Below are 15,599 nucleotides of genomic sequence, written 5' to 3'. Positions count from 1 at the left end.
ATAAATCAAGGATGCATCCCAGACACATTAGTCTCACTGCATTTCATTTTGTCTGGGAAAACCTGGACAGAAATATGGTAGCCCTAAGCTTCCCACATTCCACACTCCACACACACACATTATAGGTTCATGTCTTGAACCTTTAGTCTCTCTCGGGCTTTCCATTATTGTTGATACAACACATAAATCTCAGGGTAAGTGTTCTCCTGACTTTGCAGTTATTTGCCATTTTCCTATAGGCCCAACAGTCTTTAAATCCTTTTGAGTCGCTTATTAGAGTTTTAGGTGGGAAATAACAGATGACCCTTAGTTTAGCTCTGAGGCTGATTCAGGAGAAATCTCTTCTCTCTCGAATGCCCTGGTATCCGACAAACCACTCTGAGTGATTTTTGCAGACGTGGGCATTGTTCTCTTTGTTTCATGTTCTCTGTTGTTTTCTTAGCCAAGTTGCTTTGGTATTTATTAATTGAGAGTTGTAAGTAATTTGGTTAATCTAACCCTTGATCAGCAATTTCAAATCAACATTTGAGAGGGAACATGCCCTCAGGCAGTTGTTATTTATTCTGGTCAGGTAACTCCTTTCTGGGCTGTTTAAACAGCAACATTTTCTGTAACAGTGAGGTTGTACCCAACTTAGGAAAAGAGTTTGTAAAAGTCTGCCTTTCTGTTCCTTTCAAAGTTTAACTAAGTAGAGTGCTTAGTGTGATAATGATAACCGAGTCCTGAGATGGGCAGATAGCAGCATAATTAAGAATATGCAACACTGCAATATAGAGTCTAGGCATCTGGTAAGGATTAGGTTTGCTGGTAATACAAAATCATGAAGATACAAACCATTTTGACAGATCTGATAGAGAGAAGAAAGATGAATACATTACCATCTAAGCTGCCCTTGTAGCACTGAGAAATCCTGTAGTGCTGTCCACTTAAAATATTTTAACATCAAAAGCTAAACATTTGACTCTCAGGGAAAACTTCTCATATTTACATGTATCACCCATTGCTAAATTTTCCCTTAAGTATTTTAAGTATTTTATTCCTCTGTGGAGGAAATATCAACTATTCTTGCTCACATTTGAGTTTTAGGAGATTTTTTTTTCTCTTTTTGGAATTTTGTAGTGTGAGTAAGTCTGACTTAGCATTCCAAAGATGTCTAATAGTCATGAAGCTCCATAGAGTTGCTTCTGGGCAGCCCATAAGGAAGAAGTTAAAATAATCTCACCGAAATATGAAAGACTGAGCTACAGCAAAAGCACTGTGATAATTCAGGGGCTCACATCTACAAGCCACATTTGTAGTTAATAAACAACCAAGCTTTAATCACTGCAAGGAGGTTGCTCCCTTTACACCTATTAAAGAGTCCTTTGAAAGTTAAGCAGCCCAGGTACTCAGTGACAACTCTGACATTACAAAAGCTAGACCTTGTCATATTTATCAACAAGGAAAAGCCATAACACAAACCCCCATTCTCCCTTTCCTTCCTCCTCCCAAAAACAACAGCCAAAAGCATTAAGCTCTATTTAGTGAATCATTAGAGCAGGTTTGTCCTGGACCTAATAAGGCAAGTGTCTGCAGCTCCAGAGTGAAGTGGGAAACTGAAGAAAGCTTTGAATTTCAAACATCTTTCAGTGAGGAATTAGTTTTAAAAGACGTACAATAATAAGCCACGAAATAAGTCCAGACACCATAATTCAGGGATAGAACATGCTCTGAAACTGGCAGGCGTCCAGCCCAGAGCCAGGTGCCTGTTTTGGATTAGATTCAAGTGGCCTTAGGCCACCTACGGAGCTTTCAGGTAGAATCTGGAAGCTGCTCACCTCAATCTGCCCTGCCTTACTTCTATTTCAGGTACTTGTGAAGGATTCCCAGATGGCTGGCGCTCGTCCAAACCCATCTGCTCTCAGCTCTCGTTGTCTCTGCACTGTCATGAGGCAGGTTGCAGGGAAAAAAAAATGCATCTGGAAAACAGAGACTTAATAATTAACTGCCCGTTTTCCTCAGTTTGCAGTGAGAAAATGTGACTCACGAGAGCAGCATTTATGTCTTGCTGCTCTTGACACCCTTAGTGGGGGATTACAAATGAGCAAGACACAAGTGTACATATATAATCAAGGGGACACAAAAGGCAGATACTGAAAAAAATATGTCTTGCAGCTTAGACTATTATAGGTCATAAAAATAAAAGTGCTTTGACAATCTAATTCATATTTTACCTGTCACATTCTTCTGTTTACTTTTAATTCCGTTTTATACTGGCTCAGGAAAATAGCCCGAGACAACTCAAATCCTGGACTTCAGCTGTAGAATTCTGACTGTAAATAATTTCTGCCTGACCGTGGCTGAGTTGCAGGCATGAGCTGCTTTCCATAGTCCTCTGGAAGATCCTGTGCCTGTCCCAGTTTCATTCCATGAGGGTGGCAGGCAGTGCTGGCTGGTTGGGCAGAGCTGGAGATGGTTTTTCCTGCTAGATGCAACTCAGTAAAATTATCCTGTGGGCATGGGTAAAAACTAATCAGGCTACCCTCAAACAGACTAACCAGCTTCAGTTTCTGGTTATGAAGCTTTAGCACAATGTTGCAGTGTCTGCCTTGCCAAGAAGGTTTAAATCTCATTTAAATTCAAGCTGAAAAAACCCTGCTCTCATTAAAAATAAAATGATTGAAAAGGCCATGAAATCACTTTTATTAATGTTTCACTCTTAAAGAGTTCATCCATGGAGCAAAACAACAGCACTTTCACAGTATTTGGTATTTCTTAAAGCGGAGGAAGGGGAGGATTTTGGTCATAAGGCACCTCCCAGCAAACATAAACATGCCTAGATTTAGACTCATACATAAAGCTGAGGAAAGCTTCAACCTGCAGGTTTCCAATTTTTATGAATATTTTACATTTCTCTTATTGTAATAGGACTAGAAATCACTTATTCTGTAACTCTCCCACCTGCCTTTCATTTGTGCTTCACTGCAGCACTTGTCTTAATACTCAGGGTCAGAATTGTCAACATAAAGACTCAACTCATCTCTTACCAGACTCAGCTGAAAAAGGGTTGTTCTTTTCAACACTTTAGGTGTGAAGGCCTGAAACAATTTCATTCCTTTTTCTTCCCAACCTCCATCTCTATTGAAAATAGACAAAAAAGCAGATACTTTCCACTTGGTACACACACAGAGTAAGATATTATTAGATGTTGTCACAGCAACCAGTGCAACACTGAGTTTGCAAAACAACTGTTTGACTCCTCAACATGCTGAAATCACTTTGGAAATCAACACCACAGTCGGGGATAGTTTTGTTTGCAAATTAGGAATGCAAAGAAAGCTGTGGTAAATTAAAAACTGTAAGCTGAGCTCTTGGGATAGGGACCAATTTTCTGTTCTGCGTGTGTTCAGCACCTAGCTCAAGGAGCCCTCTACTACGACTGCTACCATATTCTCCATCTGTTATAATCATCTTTTGGCACTAAAAAAGAATGGTAAAAATAACTCTATTTGCAGAAAAATAAGAGGTAGGTCACAAAGGCCTTGTTTGCCTGGTAAAAGAGTATAAAGCAATTTAAAGGGAGTTAATACCCTTATACAAATCTCTGAAGTGATTGCTCACTGCCATTGTGGTGCAACATAGCCCTCAAGTAATGAGATTCTGGTCCTCAAAAGATACAACTTTCCAATGTCTGACCCAAACCCCGCTCTCGTTATGGTACAAGAGTTTAGAGTCTTTCAGTGAACAGCAAACAGAATATCTATGCAGATCTTTCAGACAACACCTTCTTTGTGTAGTGTTGCATGGTGCTGCAAGCCCTTTCTTATAGAAGCAAATATGGAACAGCTCCATAATTCTGTGGGAGACCTTTTCCTGTTTGATTGCCAAGCTGTAGTTAAAATTCCCGCTGAGAGGTCCAGTTGGGGTAAGAAAGAGATGAAGGTGGTGGGTCTGGACAGACACCTACAAAGAGAGGATGAACACACACCGAACCAGAAGTAAAAGCATCTGATTTTCTTAGGAAATGGGCAGATACTTAATTGAAAATGGTAAAACAAAGTATTTGTGGGTACACTGCAACTGTTCCATGCAAGGGACTGAAAAGGCTCCTGAACTCCTTTGCAATCTGTGTTCCCAGCAAGAAGGCTGAAGTAACAAAGGCTCATTGATGTGAGAAGGGAGGGAAGTTTTTAATAGAGGAATCCCAGGAGCCAGCCAAAGAAGCATTATCTTGTATTAAAAAAATCTGCAAATAATGAAATTCAGAGAAAAGAGAAGTCAATTTTCTTTGCCTGGCCCACAAAATTAGTAGCAAATAAAAGAAGAAACACATGTAAAAAGGACTGGAGACTAAAAATTCCCAGCAACATTCTTCCTGGGGCATGTTGTTCAAAAGCATGCATGAATCCATGTTTAGAATTGCTCAGCAGGTTCAGTTCCTCTTGATCCCAACTGGGGATGTGAATTCTTGGTACTTTGGAAAATTAGGCCCCCAGAGTACACTTGAAATTTTCATCCGAGAACTCAGACTCTCACTTTGAAACTAACTGGATACAAGCAGGAGAATTATCAGAGATCTTATCTTACACTGCAATGCAAACTGATGCTAACACTTGTAGTCACATCAGCAGAAGTCATCTTTCCAGTCCAGGAATAAAATAAAAAGCAAGCTAATATGCCAGGCTTGGGTGTGATGAAGCAACACTACCAAGAACAGGGGAGAAAAGCACAACTTTTAGTCTCTGTTGGATGAAACAAGTATATTTTGTTTACAGACATGAAAAGAAGGACCAATGAGAAATGAATGAGGAACCATTTCATCCCAATGCCATTTGTTTTGGGGGGTGGAGTAACCTCATACATTCCTATCATGGAAGACAGAGGTTGAAACTTCCATATGGATTTCATTTCTTGGCCTGGTTTATCCTTTTCTGGGGTGCAGATGCTGGCTGACTGGAACGGAGACTGAGCTTTCCTTCCTGCACGTGATGCCAAAGTACGTCTGAAACCAATACTGGTGTCTTAGAAGTAATTTGCAGGGGTTTTAACTGTGTCTTTGCGACTCTGTAGGCTGCCCAGCCTTCCGGGTAGAGTGTAAATCAGTATTTATTAAAAGCATTTTCAAAGCAGATCTTTGAACCTGCTGGACTGCACAGTTTCTCCCGTGCCATTTTTGATCCATTGTATAAATACAAATTTTGGCACGTGCACAACATTATAAACTGCATAATTGTTTTTATTAGAGTTCTGTGAGTTTGGAGGTACCTGTGCTTTAATTACACTTGGCAAGTTTCCAGGAAAACTCTTCTAAAATGTAGTGCTTGCAAAGCCGCCGTCGGGCCACCCACAATGACAGCTTTTATTTTTCCTCTATTAGTGATGGACATTTTCATTTAATTTTGGTCTGGGTGTGTGACAGAGCCCCCGTGTACTGAGCTGCAGCTTCCCCCTGCTCACTCTCCAGCCCCAGAGTGTGTCGGGACACCGTGGCAGCAACTTGTGACGTTTGGACCCGAGCCAAGCAAGCGCTGCTTGCAAAGTTTTTTAGGTTGTCTGTCTTGCTTCCTTGGTCTCCCCTCCCCCTGTTAAAAATCGCCGGTGACACTAGAAATGCAAGTCAGTTAATCTCTCCTAAAATCCGAGCACCAGCCTGCAGCAGAGAGGGCAGGAGAAATGCAGAGCATCGCTCGGGAGGTTTCCCCACGGCAGCCGCAAGAACCCAGCACGGAGGTGGGTTTAGTTCCGCTCCCGAGCCCAAATCTCTTGTGTCGCAGGACGGAGCAAGGACAATGGTAACAAGTCAGCAGGATAGCTGGAACTTCATGCTCCATGCCAGAAAGAGGGATGTCCAGCTAGCACAAATAAATGTGTAGAACTAATCAAATTAGGATGGACATGCTGTGCAATACAGAGAAATGCATGTAAGCAGAAAATTGTGTTTAATATTTGTAATCAAAAGCATTTATTTGGGACTATAACAGCCCAGTGCTACGTGCAAATTGGGTGAGGAAAAAATGTAAACATTGCTTCTTTGATTTCGCGGAGTTAGGGTGCAGCAGGAATGCTGGATCCTTTTCCAGGGGCTGTGATTAAAAAGCTATGTGAAATGAATTTAGGGGCTTATTGACAGAAAAATATTACTGTAAATGGTGGTGAAAACCTATTCCACAGAGATTACTCTTTGTTGCGTGGAGTTTGCCAGAATTTATAAGATGCAAACTGAAAACTGTGGGTTTAGAGACAAGTTGAAGATACAGCTTCTGTCCCAGCACCACATTTTAAGGCTTCTGCAGAAAGCAGAATTCAGTAGAGAAACTGGTGAGACTGTGGAATTTTATTCTGTGAACTTTCAGGCCCTTAAGGATCAGGAATTAATGGAGGAACCATGCTATGTCAACCAGTACATGTTTTTGTTACTTGCAGTTTCCATGTCAGCTGGAGTATAGTTCCCCATAAACACAATAACCAGTGACATGGTATAGCCTGTGCCACGTGTCCCTGAAAAATGCAATTAGCCATCATGCAAAAGCAACTCCATTACAGTAGCTCACATTGTAAACTGAACACTGGCTAGAAATGCAGAAACATGCTTTTGGGAACACGCTAGACTAGCATTTTCCATGTCTCAGAATATTGTAGTCAGCTTCAGACTTCATGGAAAAAACCAAAGGAGTCCTTACGATTTCGATTTATGAGAGCAGCCTTTATTTGGGGAGGGGGTTAAGGATACAGTGTAGGAGTGGATCTGCTGTCAGCTGCCATTATAGGACTGTCTAGTACTGTATAAACCTGCTCTGTGGAAGTAAGAGCACGTGCTAATGGTGCTGCAGCTGTGGGGAAGCTGAGCAGTGTCCTCAGGATGTGTCATGTTCCAGCTTCTCCCCCCCGGTCCCATACCTGAGGGGTCCCCAGGGCAGGAAGCTGGGCACCAGCTCTCTCTGTTCATAATGTCTGTTTTTCACAAAGGATCTTTCTGGCAGGGAGGATACAAAAGAATATCTTCTCAGGTTCTGTAACCCAGCTAGAGAGAGAAGCTGTGATCATTCATGCCAGCTGACAGGATTTGGCCTCTTCCTAAACTGTATGGTATTGATTGCATGAGTTTAGATAATGTACAGAGAGCCATGAGAGTGTGATTTGATACCAGGTGACTACATCCCTGCAACTGCACTAAATCTATACAAACTCTTGCCCAAGGTCTTTTTAAAGTTGTTCACATTTTGTTCAAACAGCAGCCTTGTCCTGCTATGACTGTGTAACAGTTGCTGAACTCTTTAGACAAATTACATAAATCCAAAAAATGCCTTGAGATTATTGAATGAAAAATGTAATGGGAAAGAAAAGCCTCCTTAGCAGTTCTGGTGTATATGGAGCATAACCAAGTTTGGAGCATAATTTCACTTTGGAGCCTCTTCAACCCTGTGACAAAGATGAACTTGATGGGTTTTAAAGACTACCAGCTCATTCTAAAGAGGGTCATTTGTAAAGGGGTTTCTGTGAAGACTTCTCTGCTGAAAAGAGTTCCACCCAGCATGTGGTTAATCACCACTCGCTATAAATGAAGGCAAAGGGCTTCTGTGCCTCTCAAGAGTGAAACATCTTCGTGAGGATAAACACAAAGAGAGCATAAGGACTGAGCTGGATGAATCCTATGGAGCGCTTATGTGTATCCTGAGAAACACAACAAACATGTTATTTGGTAAGAAACAGTCACAGAAATGCTCAAATAGGAAGGGACAGTTCAGAAATGCTGAATGCTGATTTAACAAAAAGAGTTCTGCTCTGATTTTACTATGTGTGTTCACTGAATATTGATTAAAACAAGCCCTCTCTGCATCATTTCCCTTTGGAAGTACTTTGCCTTCAGTCATCCAGTCAGGTGTGATTTAAATATGGCATAAATTATACAAATTCATTATTAATACAAGTAAATATAGAAAAATAATCTAGATTGATGGGGAAGAGGTGACAGCTCTCAGACAACAGACTTCTGTGAATCCCTCAGTTATCTCAGTGGTCATGAATGTCTCACATGAGAAAGAGTTTCCTCTAACAAAGATGGCAAAACAAACATGATGGCATTTTAGTTCAAGGCTTATTTCTTCTGCATGCCTGTCATTCATGCTACCAATAAGCATAGAATCATAGCACCACAGAGTGGTTTGAGTGGGAAGGGACCTTAAAGCTCATCTGATTCCACCCTCTGCCATGGGCAGGGACACCTTCCACTATCCCAGGTTGCTCCAAGTCCCATCCAACCTGGCCTTGAACACTTCCAGGGATGCAACAGCTACAGCCATGTGAGTTCTGTGTGCAGCTAGACTATCACGATGGCCATGACAGCATAATTCTCAGGGGAAAAAAAAAGTCTTTAGAAATGTATGAGAAAAGAGGGATTCCAAATTAGAAAAAATAGAATTATTAAAAATAATAATCCATTTTCTCTGATAAGCTCACAAGTGGAAACAAGAACATCCAACCTCTTTACACCCAGACAACAGACACTTTGCATGCAGGTGTGATCTGCCTGGAGTGGGGGTGTGAGATGTCCTGGTGAAACTCGGGCTATGCTCTTGTGAGCCTTGGTGTGGTGAAGCAGTAACTCACTGCTGGGAGTAGGGCAGCAACACCCTCCTTTTCCTTGCAGCCATGAAGGGAATCCTGATTTCCTGAGAATCTCTTCACAGCGGAGGTCCCTCCCCAAGGGTACTGCAACCTGTAGGGCAATGCTGCTCAAGGCTGATGAGCTTCTACTGGGTCCCCACAATTCCTTATATTCCCTGGTAATGGAGGAGTTTCTCATGTAGGTGGAACACAAATGTCACAGGTGGTACAAACTAGTAGGGGAAAATAAAGATCTACTGAGAACCTGACAAAACTGATCAGCATAAAAAGGTGGTGGGAGCATCCAGCCTGACAGCTTAGGGAGAAGAGAGTCCAGTGAGACTGTGGTAATGACTGTGAGAATGTGGCATGGTAATGACTGTCTCTGAGGGAATACACACTTGCTGGTCATCTGGAGTGGGACTTGCTAGGGAGTGGGGGGGGGGGAAAACCCCCCTCTGGCTGCATTGTTTACTCCACTGCTGACTGTGGAGTTTCAGTTCTCTGAAGTTTTGCATGGTAAGTGTGTTTGCACATGGAACGAGCTGCCTGCAGGATTCTCTGATGTTTATGGCCATCACGGCTGGGATCTTGATTGACTCGGGGAGCAAAGTAGGATGTTGTCTGAGCATGTTAACTGATCAATGTTGCTGCCTACAGGCCAAGGAAGGTTGGGGTCCCCTGCCTAATGCCAACTCAAATTCAGACGCATGTCATTTATAGTCATGCAAAGCAGTGTCGCATTTTTTCTTCTTCTTTGATCATACCCAGAAACTATAAATCCCCAGGGTGAAATCTTAACTCTACAGAAATCCAGAGCAAACCTCTTTTCAGTGGAGCAAGGCTTATGGTGAAAGTTGTGGTTTTATTTTTTAAACAATTCTTGTAATTGCTGGAGAACTGCATTTATTTCTCTCCCCTCACAGCAAATTAAATGTCAGTGTTCACCGTCAGGTAGTCTACTGCAAACAGGCAGGTCTGTCTGTTCAGGGTGTTGAGGGCCGATAATTACAGCCCAATAATTTTCTATTTTTCTCCTATTATCTGCCATGCACAGCATGCTTTATGTGTTCTGCTTCACTGGGACCACTGTAAACCTGTGGCCAGCTATTTCATTTGAATATACTCAGTGGGAGGTGGCAGGTGCATTTTTACAAAAAAAAACCTTGAAACTTTATCATAATATATTCAGCGACGTGATAATGTAAAACCTACTGGGAAATAGAGAGGGGTGAAGGAGAAATTCCACACCTGGGAACTTAATGTTTAAAGACAGGAAATGCTTTAGAAGGGAAAATATCTCAGATCTGTCTAATTCACTGCCCCAGACTAGTTACCACAAGACACTTGGTGGAGGAGGCAGGTAGAGGAGATGACCTCCCTCTCACCTCAGCTTCCATTGTGCTCTCCAGCTCCTGTGCCAACTGGAGCAACAAGGCACCTTAGATTGATACAGTTACCATTTATTTTCAGAGTGTGACCCTGGGACAAGGGAGATTTTGAGTGAGATTGGACTGAGACACATACTGGAACACTCTCTGGCACAAAAGGGAGATAGATCATGAGGTAAGGGACACTTCTCCAAGTGCAGCTAAAATCATCAGGAACAAGTTCTGTGTTGATTTCCAGCCTGGACCAGTCGCATTCACTTCAATACTTCAGTTTTCTTTCAGATCATTTAGGTCTTTGATCCTTTACTGAAGTTTTCTGTAGAAGGGAATGTGTAATAGCACAACTAGATTGGTTGGGACCAAATCCTAGTGCTGTATTGGCTCAATGTGAGAGTCACTGTGTGCAAGTCAGCTCCTTGATGGACACCAGTGCTCAGTATCCAGTACCTGCTCGTGCCTGTCACACCTGTGTTTGCTTCCCAGGCATCCTGATCTTCATATGAATTGTTTATTTGTTTGCCCATGAAGCGACTTTTAAAAATAATAGAAAACAACAGCACAAGTTATCTCCAGGTGAGTGGGGGAAGCTGTGTGGCTGGTCCAGCATCCTTACAACCCTCTGCTCCTTGCAAAGAGGTGACTGAGAGGAGACCTCATCAGTGTCTACAAATATCTGAAGGAGGAGGGGTGCCAAGAAGATGGAGCCAGGCTGTTCTTGATGGTGCCCAGCAATGGGACAAGAGGAATGGGCAGAAACTAAAGAACTTCTTTTCTGTGCAGTGACCGAGCACTGGAACAGAGACCAGAGCGGGTGTGAAGCCTCCCTCAGTGGAGATGCTCAAGAAACATCTGGATGCAATCCTGTGCCATGTGCTCTGGCACGACCCTGGCTGGACCAGACGACCCGCTGTGGTCCCTTCCAACCTGACCCATCCTGTGACCCGGCGCATCGCCCCTCGGACCGCGCCCCCCGCACCTCCGCACAGGTGCGCCCGCCCGGCCCTTCCCCATCTCCCGCGGCCGATCCCCCCGCCCCATTCCCGGTCCCAGGTGCCTCCCCCCGGCCCGGCCCGGCCCGGCCCCGCTCCTCCCCATTGGTCCCGCCCGCCCGTCCCGCGTCGCCCCCCGGGCGGCGGCCGCAGCGCTCTGGTTGCCGGAGGCAGCGCTGCCCGCGGCGGCTCCGGGTTAAAGCCCGGCCGAGAGCGCTGGGCCGGCTCAGAGCGCTGGGCCGGCCGGGGCGCTCACCTGGGCGCCGCTCCTCGGGCTCCGCCGGCCGCCCGAGCGGCTGCGGGGCAGCGCCCAGGGCACCATGCGGGGCGGGCGGGCTGGCCCGCACGCTCTCGGGGGCAGGTAGCGCCCGCCCGCAGCGCGGCGGAACATGGACTGTCTCCTGCTGGCCGTCTGGACTTTACCTGTCGCGATCCTCGGCGGCGGCGGCGGCAGCTCCATGCAATTCCAGACTCTCCCGTGGCTTGGAAGCGCTGTAAAGGCAGGTCGAGAGCACTTTTCTTTTGCAGTCGCCTGGTGTGCTTTACCGTACCAGGTTACTGCAGTCTCTGGTGCCTTGTCTTCTGCCTTCCCTTGTGGAGGAAATCTCGCCCAATACTCCTTTTCTCTCTCTCTTTTTTTATTTTTTTTTTCTCTTGCAGACCCTTCAGCTGTGCTGCCTCTGTTGCATGTCTCATGCAGCAACTTTAACCAGTGACAGCATCAGTGAATTGACTCATGGTTTGTATAACTCTTTCTGTGTCTGTCTATGTGAACATTTGCATGGATGCGCTTTTTTTTTTTTTTTTTTTAATGGAGTGAGCACTTAAAGAGAAGAAGCCACAGTGTTCGGGGAGCGTAAAGTGCAGGCAGGCTGGCTGCTGTGGGATTGCGAACCATGGGCAGGGATTAATTTGTTAAGCCCCGTGTGTTAAAGCTGAAAGAAACTATGTGTAACAGCAAAGCAAATGAATGGGATAGTAAATACATTCACGTTTCCTTGTGTGATTAGAAAGATGAATGTGTGTGCAGCCACAACAGCAATACCTCATGTGTCTGTTGTGGAAGCAGTGAGACAAAAGTAATGAAAATATTTGGGTGGGAGAGCGGAAGGAGCCGTGCAATGCAGGCTGAGGGAAAACAAACCTGGAGAGAAAGGACTCCTGTGAGCAGGAGCTCAGGAGCTGTTTGTTCCCAGGTCGCAGGGACTAACATGTAGATGCTGATGACTTTGGGATGTTTGAAGTGCAGTATATGCTTTTTATTGGGTGTGAGTGGAAACAAAGTACAATAGGGAACCACACCAGGGTGCAGAAAGGAAAACCCTCTTGCGCCCTGTTCTCTGCTCACTGGGGATTCCCTCTCTCCAGCAGCTGCTCACATTTTTTGGCCACCAGCCTGCTTAGCGTCCTCAACTTCTGCTGTTGATTAACACCACTAGAGGAAAGTGAAAGCTCTTGATGTATTGTTTCCACTGTCTAAGGGAAAACAACCTATCAGTGGTTATGTTCTCAGCTTAATGTGTGTCTAATAAAGTCTATTCAGGCAAAGAGATTGATAGTTTTTGCAACATCTGTTACAACACAAGAAAAAAGGGGTTTTCCTCTTTTTTAAATGGTGTTATTTCAATTTAGGAACAGAAATTAATTATTTGGTTAAATGCATGGACATCTAACTATCCATAGAGAAATACAGCCCAAAACCTAAATGGGTTGGAAAGCAGTTTATTCAGCATGATTACTTATGTAACCAGGAATAGGTGTAAAGATCCTAATTCAGGAAACAGCTAAAATTCAGACCCTGGTTCTGGGATGCAAGTAGTCCGTGTTAGGTCAACGCCAATGGTAATGTACTGCAGGCTTAAGACACCTGCTTGTACAGCCAGCTGAATCATGGCCTCTCTTTTTTTCCCCCCTTTCTTAGGTGGTTTTGAGTAGATCTCAGCATTCTCAAAAATAGTTCTGTGATTTTTCACATATTTTATCCAAAACAATAAACTTCTTTGACATGCAATTAGCGATGGCTGGCTAAAGGTTATTAGGTAGGATGTAATCTCTTTCTGCTGAAGGTCAGTTACAATTTGAAACCCAGTCTAATCAAGTCACTACAAAGAGATGAGGTCTCACTCAGTTAAGGCATTAATAAATTAATCTTTTAATCCATTTGAACAAGTGGTACAGTCCTGCAAAGTCTCAGTCATGGTTATCCCTAGAGTGATACAATATTTGCTGCATTCTTAGGGAAGGAGAAAGCCTCTCAAACCAGAACGGCCTTCACATTTGACAGCAATTAATACAGGGGGAGGGGAAAGTCTACAGATCTGCTGGTGATGACAAATGTCTTCAGAGGAGCAGTTGTGGGAATGTTCACAGCTATGCTAGTTAGTCTGTGCCTCTCAGTGGGGCACAAAGGAAACAAACACAGTCTGAGAGCCTGTGAGACTTACAGGGGTGAATTTATGCAGGCAAGGCTGCACACACAGAGCCTGCAGAGCTTCCAGGCCAGTCCCTGAGCGAGGGAAAGCTTCATCCCACAGTGAATACCTGATGCTCCCCATGTCAGAGTGGTGCTTACCTGGTTTGTGGGATACAAAAGCTGATGGCTAACTTTTTATCCTTACAGATTATGTGTTTGTGACTCCTGTCAGAGTGGATTCCAGCGGATCGTACATTTCACATGATGTTTTGCACAGTACTAGGAGAAAGAGATCAACTCAGAGTTCAAAGAGTTCCTTGCACTACAAATTTTCAGCATTTGGACAGGAACTTCACTTAGAACTTAAACCTTCGACCATTTTAAGCAACAGTTTTATTGTCCAGGTACTCGGGAAAGATGGAGTGTCACATTCTCAGGAACATGAAATTGAGCAATGTTTCTACCAGGGATTTATAAGGAATGATAGCACCTCTTCGGTAGCAATATCTACATGTGTAGGCTTGGTAAGTGTCTATTTAAAACAAATCAGCATTGAAAGTATTTTCATATGTGGGATAGTAGCTGAAGGTATGCAGTTCATATAATATTCAGGGTACCATACACCATTTGCTGATTTTCCTAGTACCATTAGTTGTTACTGCATTTAACAGAAGAGATTTAGCTAAAGCCAGTGAACTGCATCACACCCTTTGTATTTGTTGACCATAGTCTTTCAGGGAATAAACAAACAGAAGACTGGCTGGTAGTCCTAGTAATTATCCCATAACAATTTGTTATAGTTTGTGATGTTTTATACATTTCTGCTTACTCTGAAGTATAAGCTCTTCCTGCCTTTGTGAACTGCTATGAATAAAGGAAAAAAACCCGAAACAACCATTCCAGAAGCTTGTGAAAAAATATTATTATACCTAGTTTTGTTGACTGCTTTAAGGATGGGTGAATTTCCTAGCTCGGCAGGAGTCAAGAACCAGTTTCCCTTTATTTCCTTTGATAATTCAAGCCTTATTTGGGTTTACAAGTCTTGATGAGTTGATCTCTTATGAATGTGTTAAATATTATCGTTGCATATTTTCCATTTGTGGCTGTCATCAAAGTTAATGAAAAATTGTTACTCAAAAGTGATTTTTTCAAGATGTGTTTGACAGTGCTCATTGCCTGCAGAGAAGTCTGCACTGATGTAATTTAGAAGAATCATCTACAGAATTAATAGTTACGGATGTTTTTTAGGCTTAAGCCCTTGCACTTGCAAAGCAGTCTGCTGTGGATGCAGAGTAAGGCAACGTAATTTTGGCATTGGTGTATGAAGTCATCTGTGTGCTTTGTGCTTGACTGAGGTCCAGAGGATATGTTGGGTCACCCTCTAGAAATCTGTTTTGCAAAGGTACTTGTCTCTAAGGGCTATTGAACTGTGTGACGGGACCGAAGAAGGAGCACTTGAGACAGCCAGTGTTTCCTTTGAAACTGGAATCAGTGACTTGAGAAGCCTGTTCATTAGGAAGGGCTGTTGATAACTGGTTGAAGTGGTCTGGGTTATATTTTGAATGCTCTACTCTTTTTTCTCTTTTTCTTTTTGTCAGCAAGTTAGAGGAATTAGTATCTTACAGTTCACTTGAACAGTTGCAAATGGGAGTTTGGAGCAGGTGCCCGGAACTGGAATGAAGCTTTCTTTTGCTTTTAAACTTGTGTTGTAGTGCTGAACTGTTAATACTGGATGTGCTTAATTGTTTCTGTGGAAGCCTTACGTTCACAATTGCTACTTTTTAACAGATTTACTCCGAAAATACCCTGTTTTCACTTATTTCAGTGTTTTGCCTTTTCCTCTCAGGGAAATGCTCTACCTACACGCCACAGGTACAGTTTTGGGTGATCCCCCCTGTTTGGTCATGTCTTGGGTTTTAAACATGCTTTCTGAGCTAAGTGAAGTTGGGCTTGTCAAGTCTTGTCTGGAGAAGGAAGGTTCAAGCCTGCCTCAGGTCACAGAGGAACAGAATGTGGTGATCTTAACTGAGACTGAAATGGATCTTTTACCACTGTCTCGACACAGAGGTTGTTATGACTGGTAAGCTTCACTTAGGAAAGATCCAGAAGCTGATCAAAAGAGAATAAATATTGTGACGTGAATGAATTTATTCTGGCAGTACCTAGGTTATCAGCAATTAGAATCTTTCTTTATTTAGTTCCAAGGTTCAATAGATTTTGCCT

General features: G+C 43.3%; 1 protein-coding gene across 2 annotated transcripts in view; it reads left to right on the top strand.

Moving 5' to 3' along the window:
- The first annotated feature begins 11,298 nt into the window (after positions 1-11,298).
- The window catches only part of ADAMTS18 (ADAM metallopeptidase with thrombospondin type 1 motif 18), a 76,482-nt gene continuing 72,181 nt past the window's right edge, over positions 11,299-15,599 (top strand). The window contains exons 1-3 of one of the 2 annotated variants that reach the window (XM_027895837.1): positions 11,299-11,463; positions 11,624-11,702; positions 13,584-13,900. In XM_027895837.1, the coding sequence (XP_027751638.1) occupies positions 11,353-11,463; positions 11,624-11,702; positions 13,584-13,900 (507 nt within the window). In that variant the 5' untranslated portion in view covers positions 11,299-11,352. Of the gene's footprint in view, positions 11,468-11,623; positions 11,703-13,583; positions 13,901-15,599 lie in introns of both variants that reach the window. The other variant, XM_027895838.1, reaches the window with a different exon arrangement.

The sequence above is a fragment of the Empidonax traillii genome, unplaced genomic scaffold, assembly GCF_003031625.1.
Source record: "Empidonax traillii isolate 1590-97213 ecotype Southwest subspecies unplaced genomic scaffold, ASM303162v1 scaffold472:size658359, whole genome shotgun sequence".
NCBI classification, from domain to species: Eukaryota; Metazoa; Chordata; class Aves; order Passeriformes; family Tyrannidae; genus Empidonax; species Empidonax traillii.
Note: the sequence above shows the minus strand (reverse complement) of the source record. Positions and strands in the feature narration are given on the sequence as shown.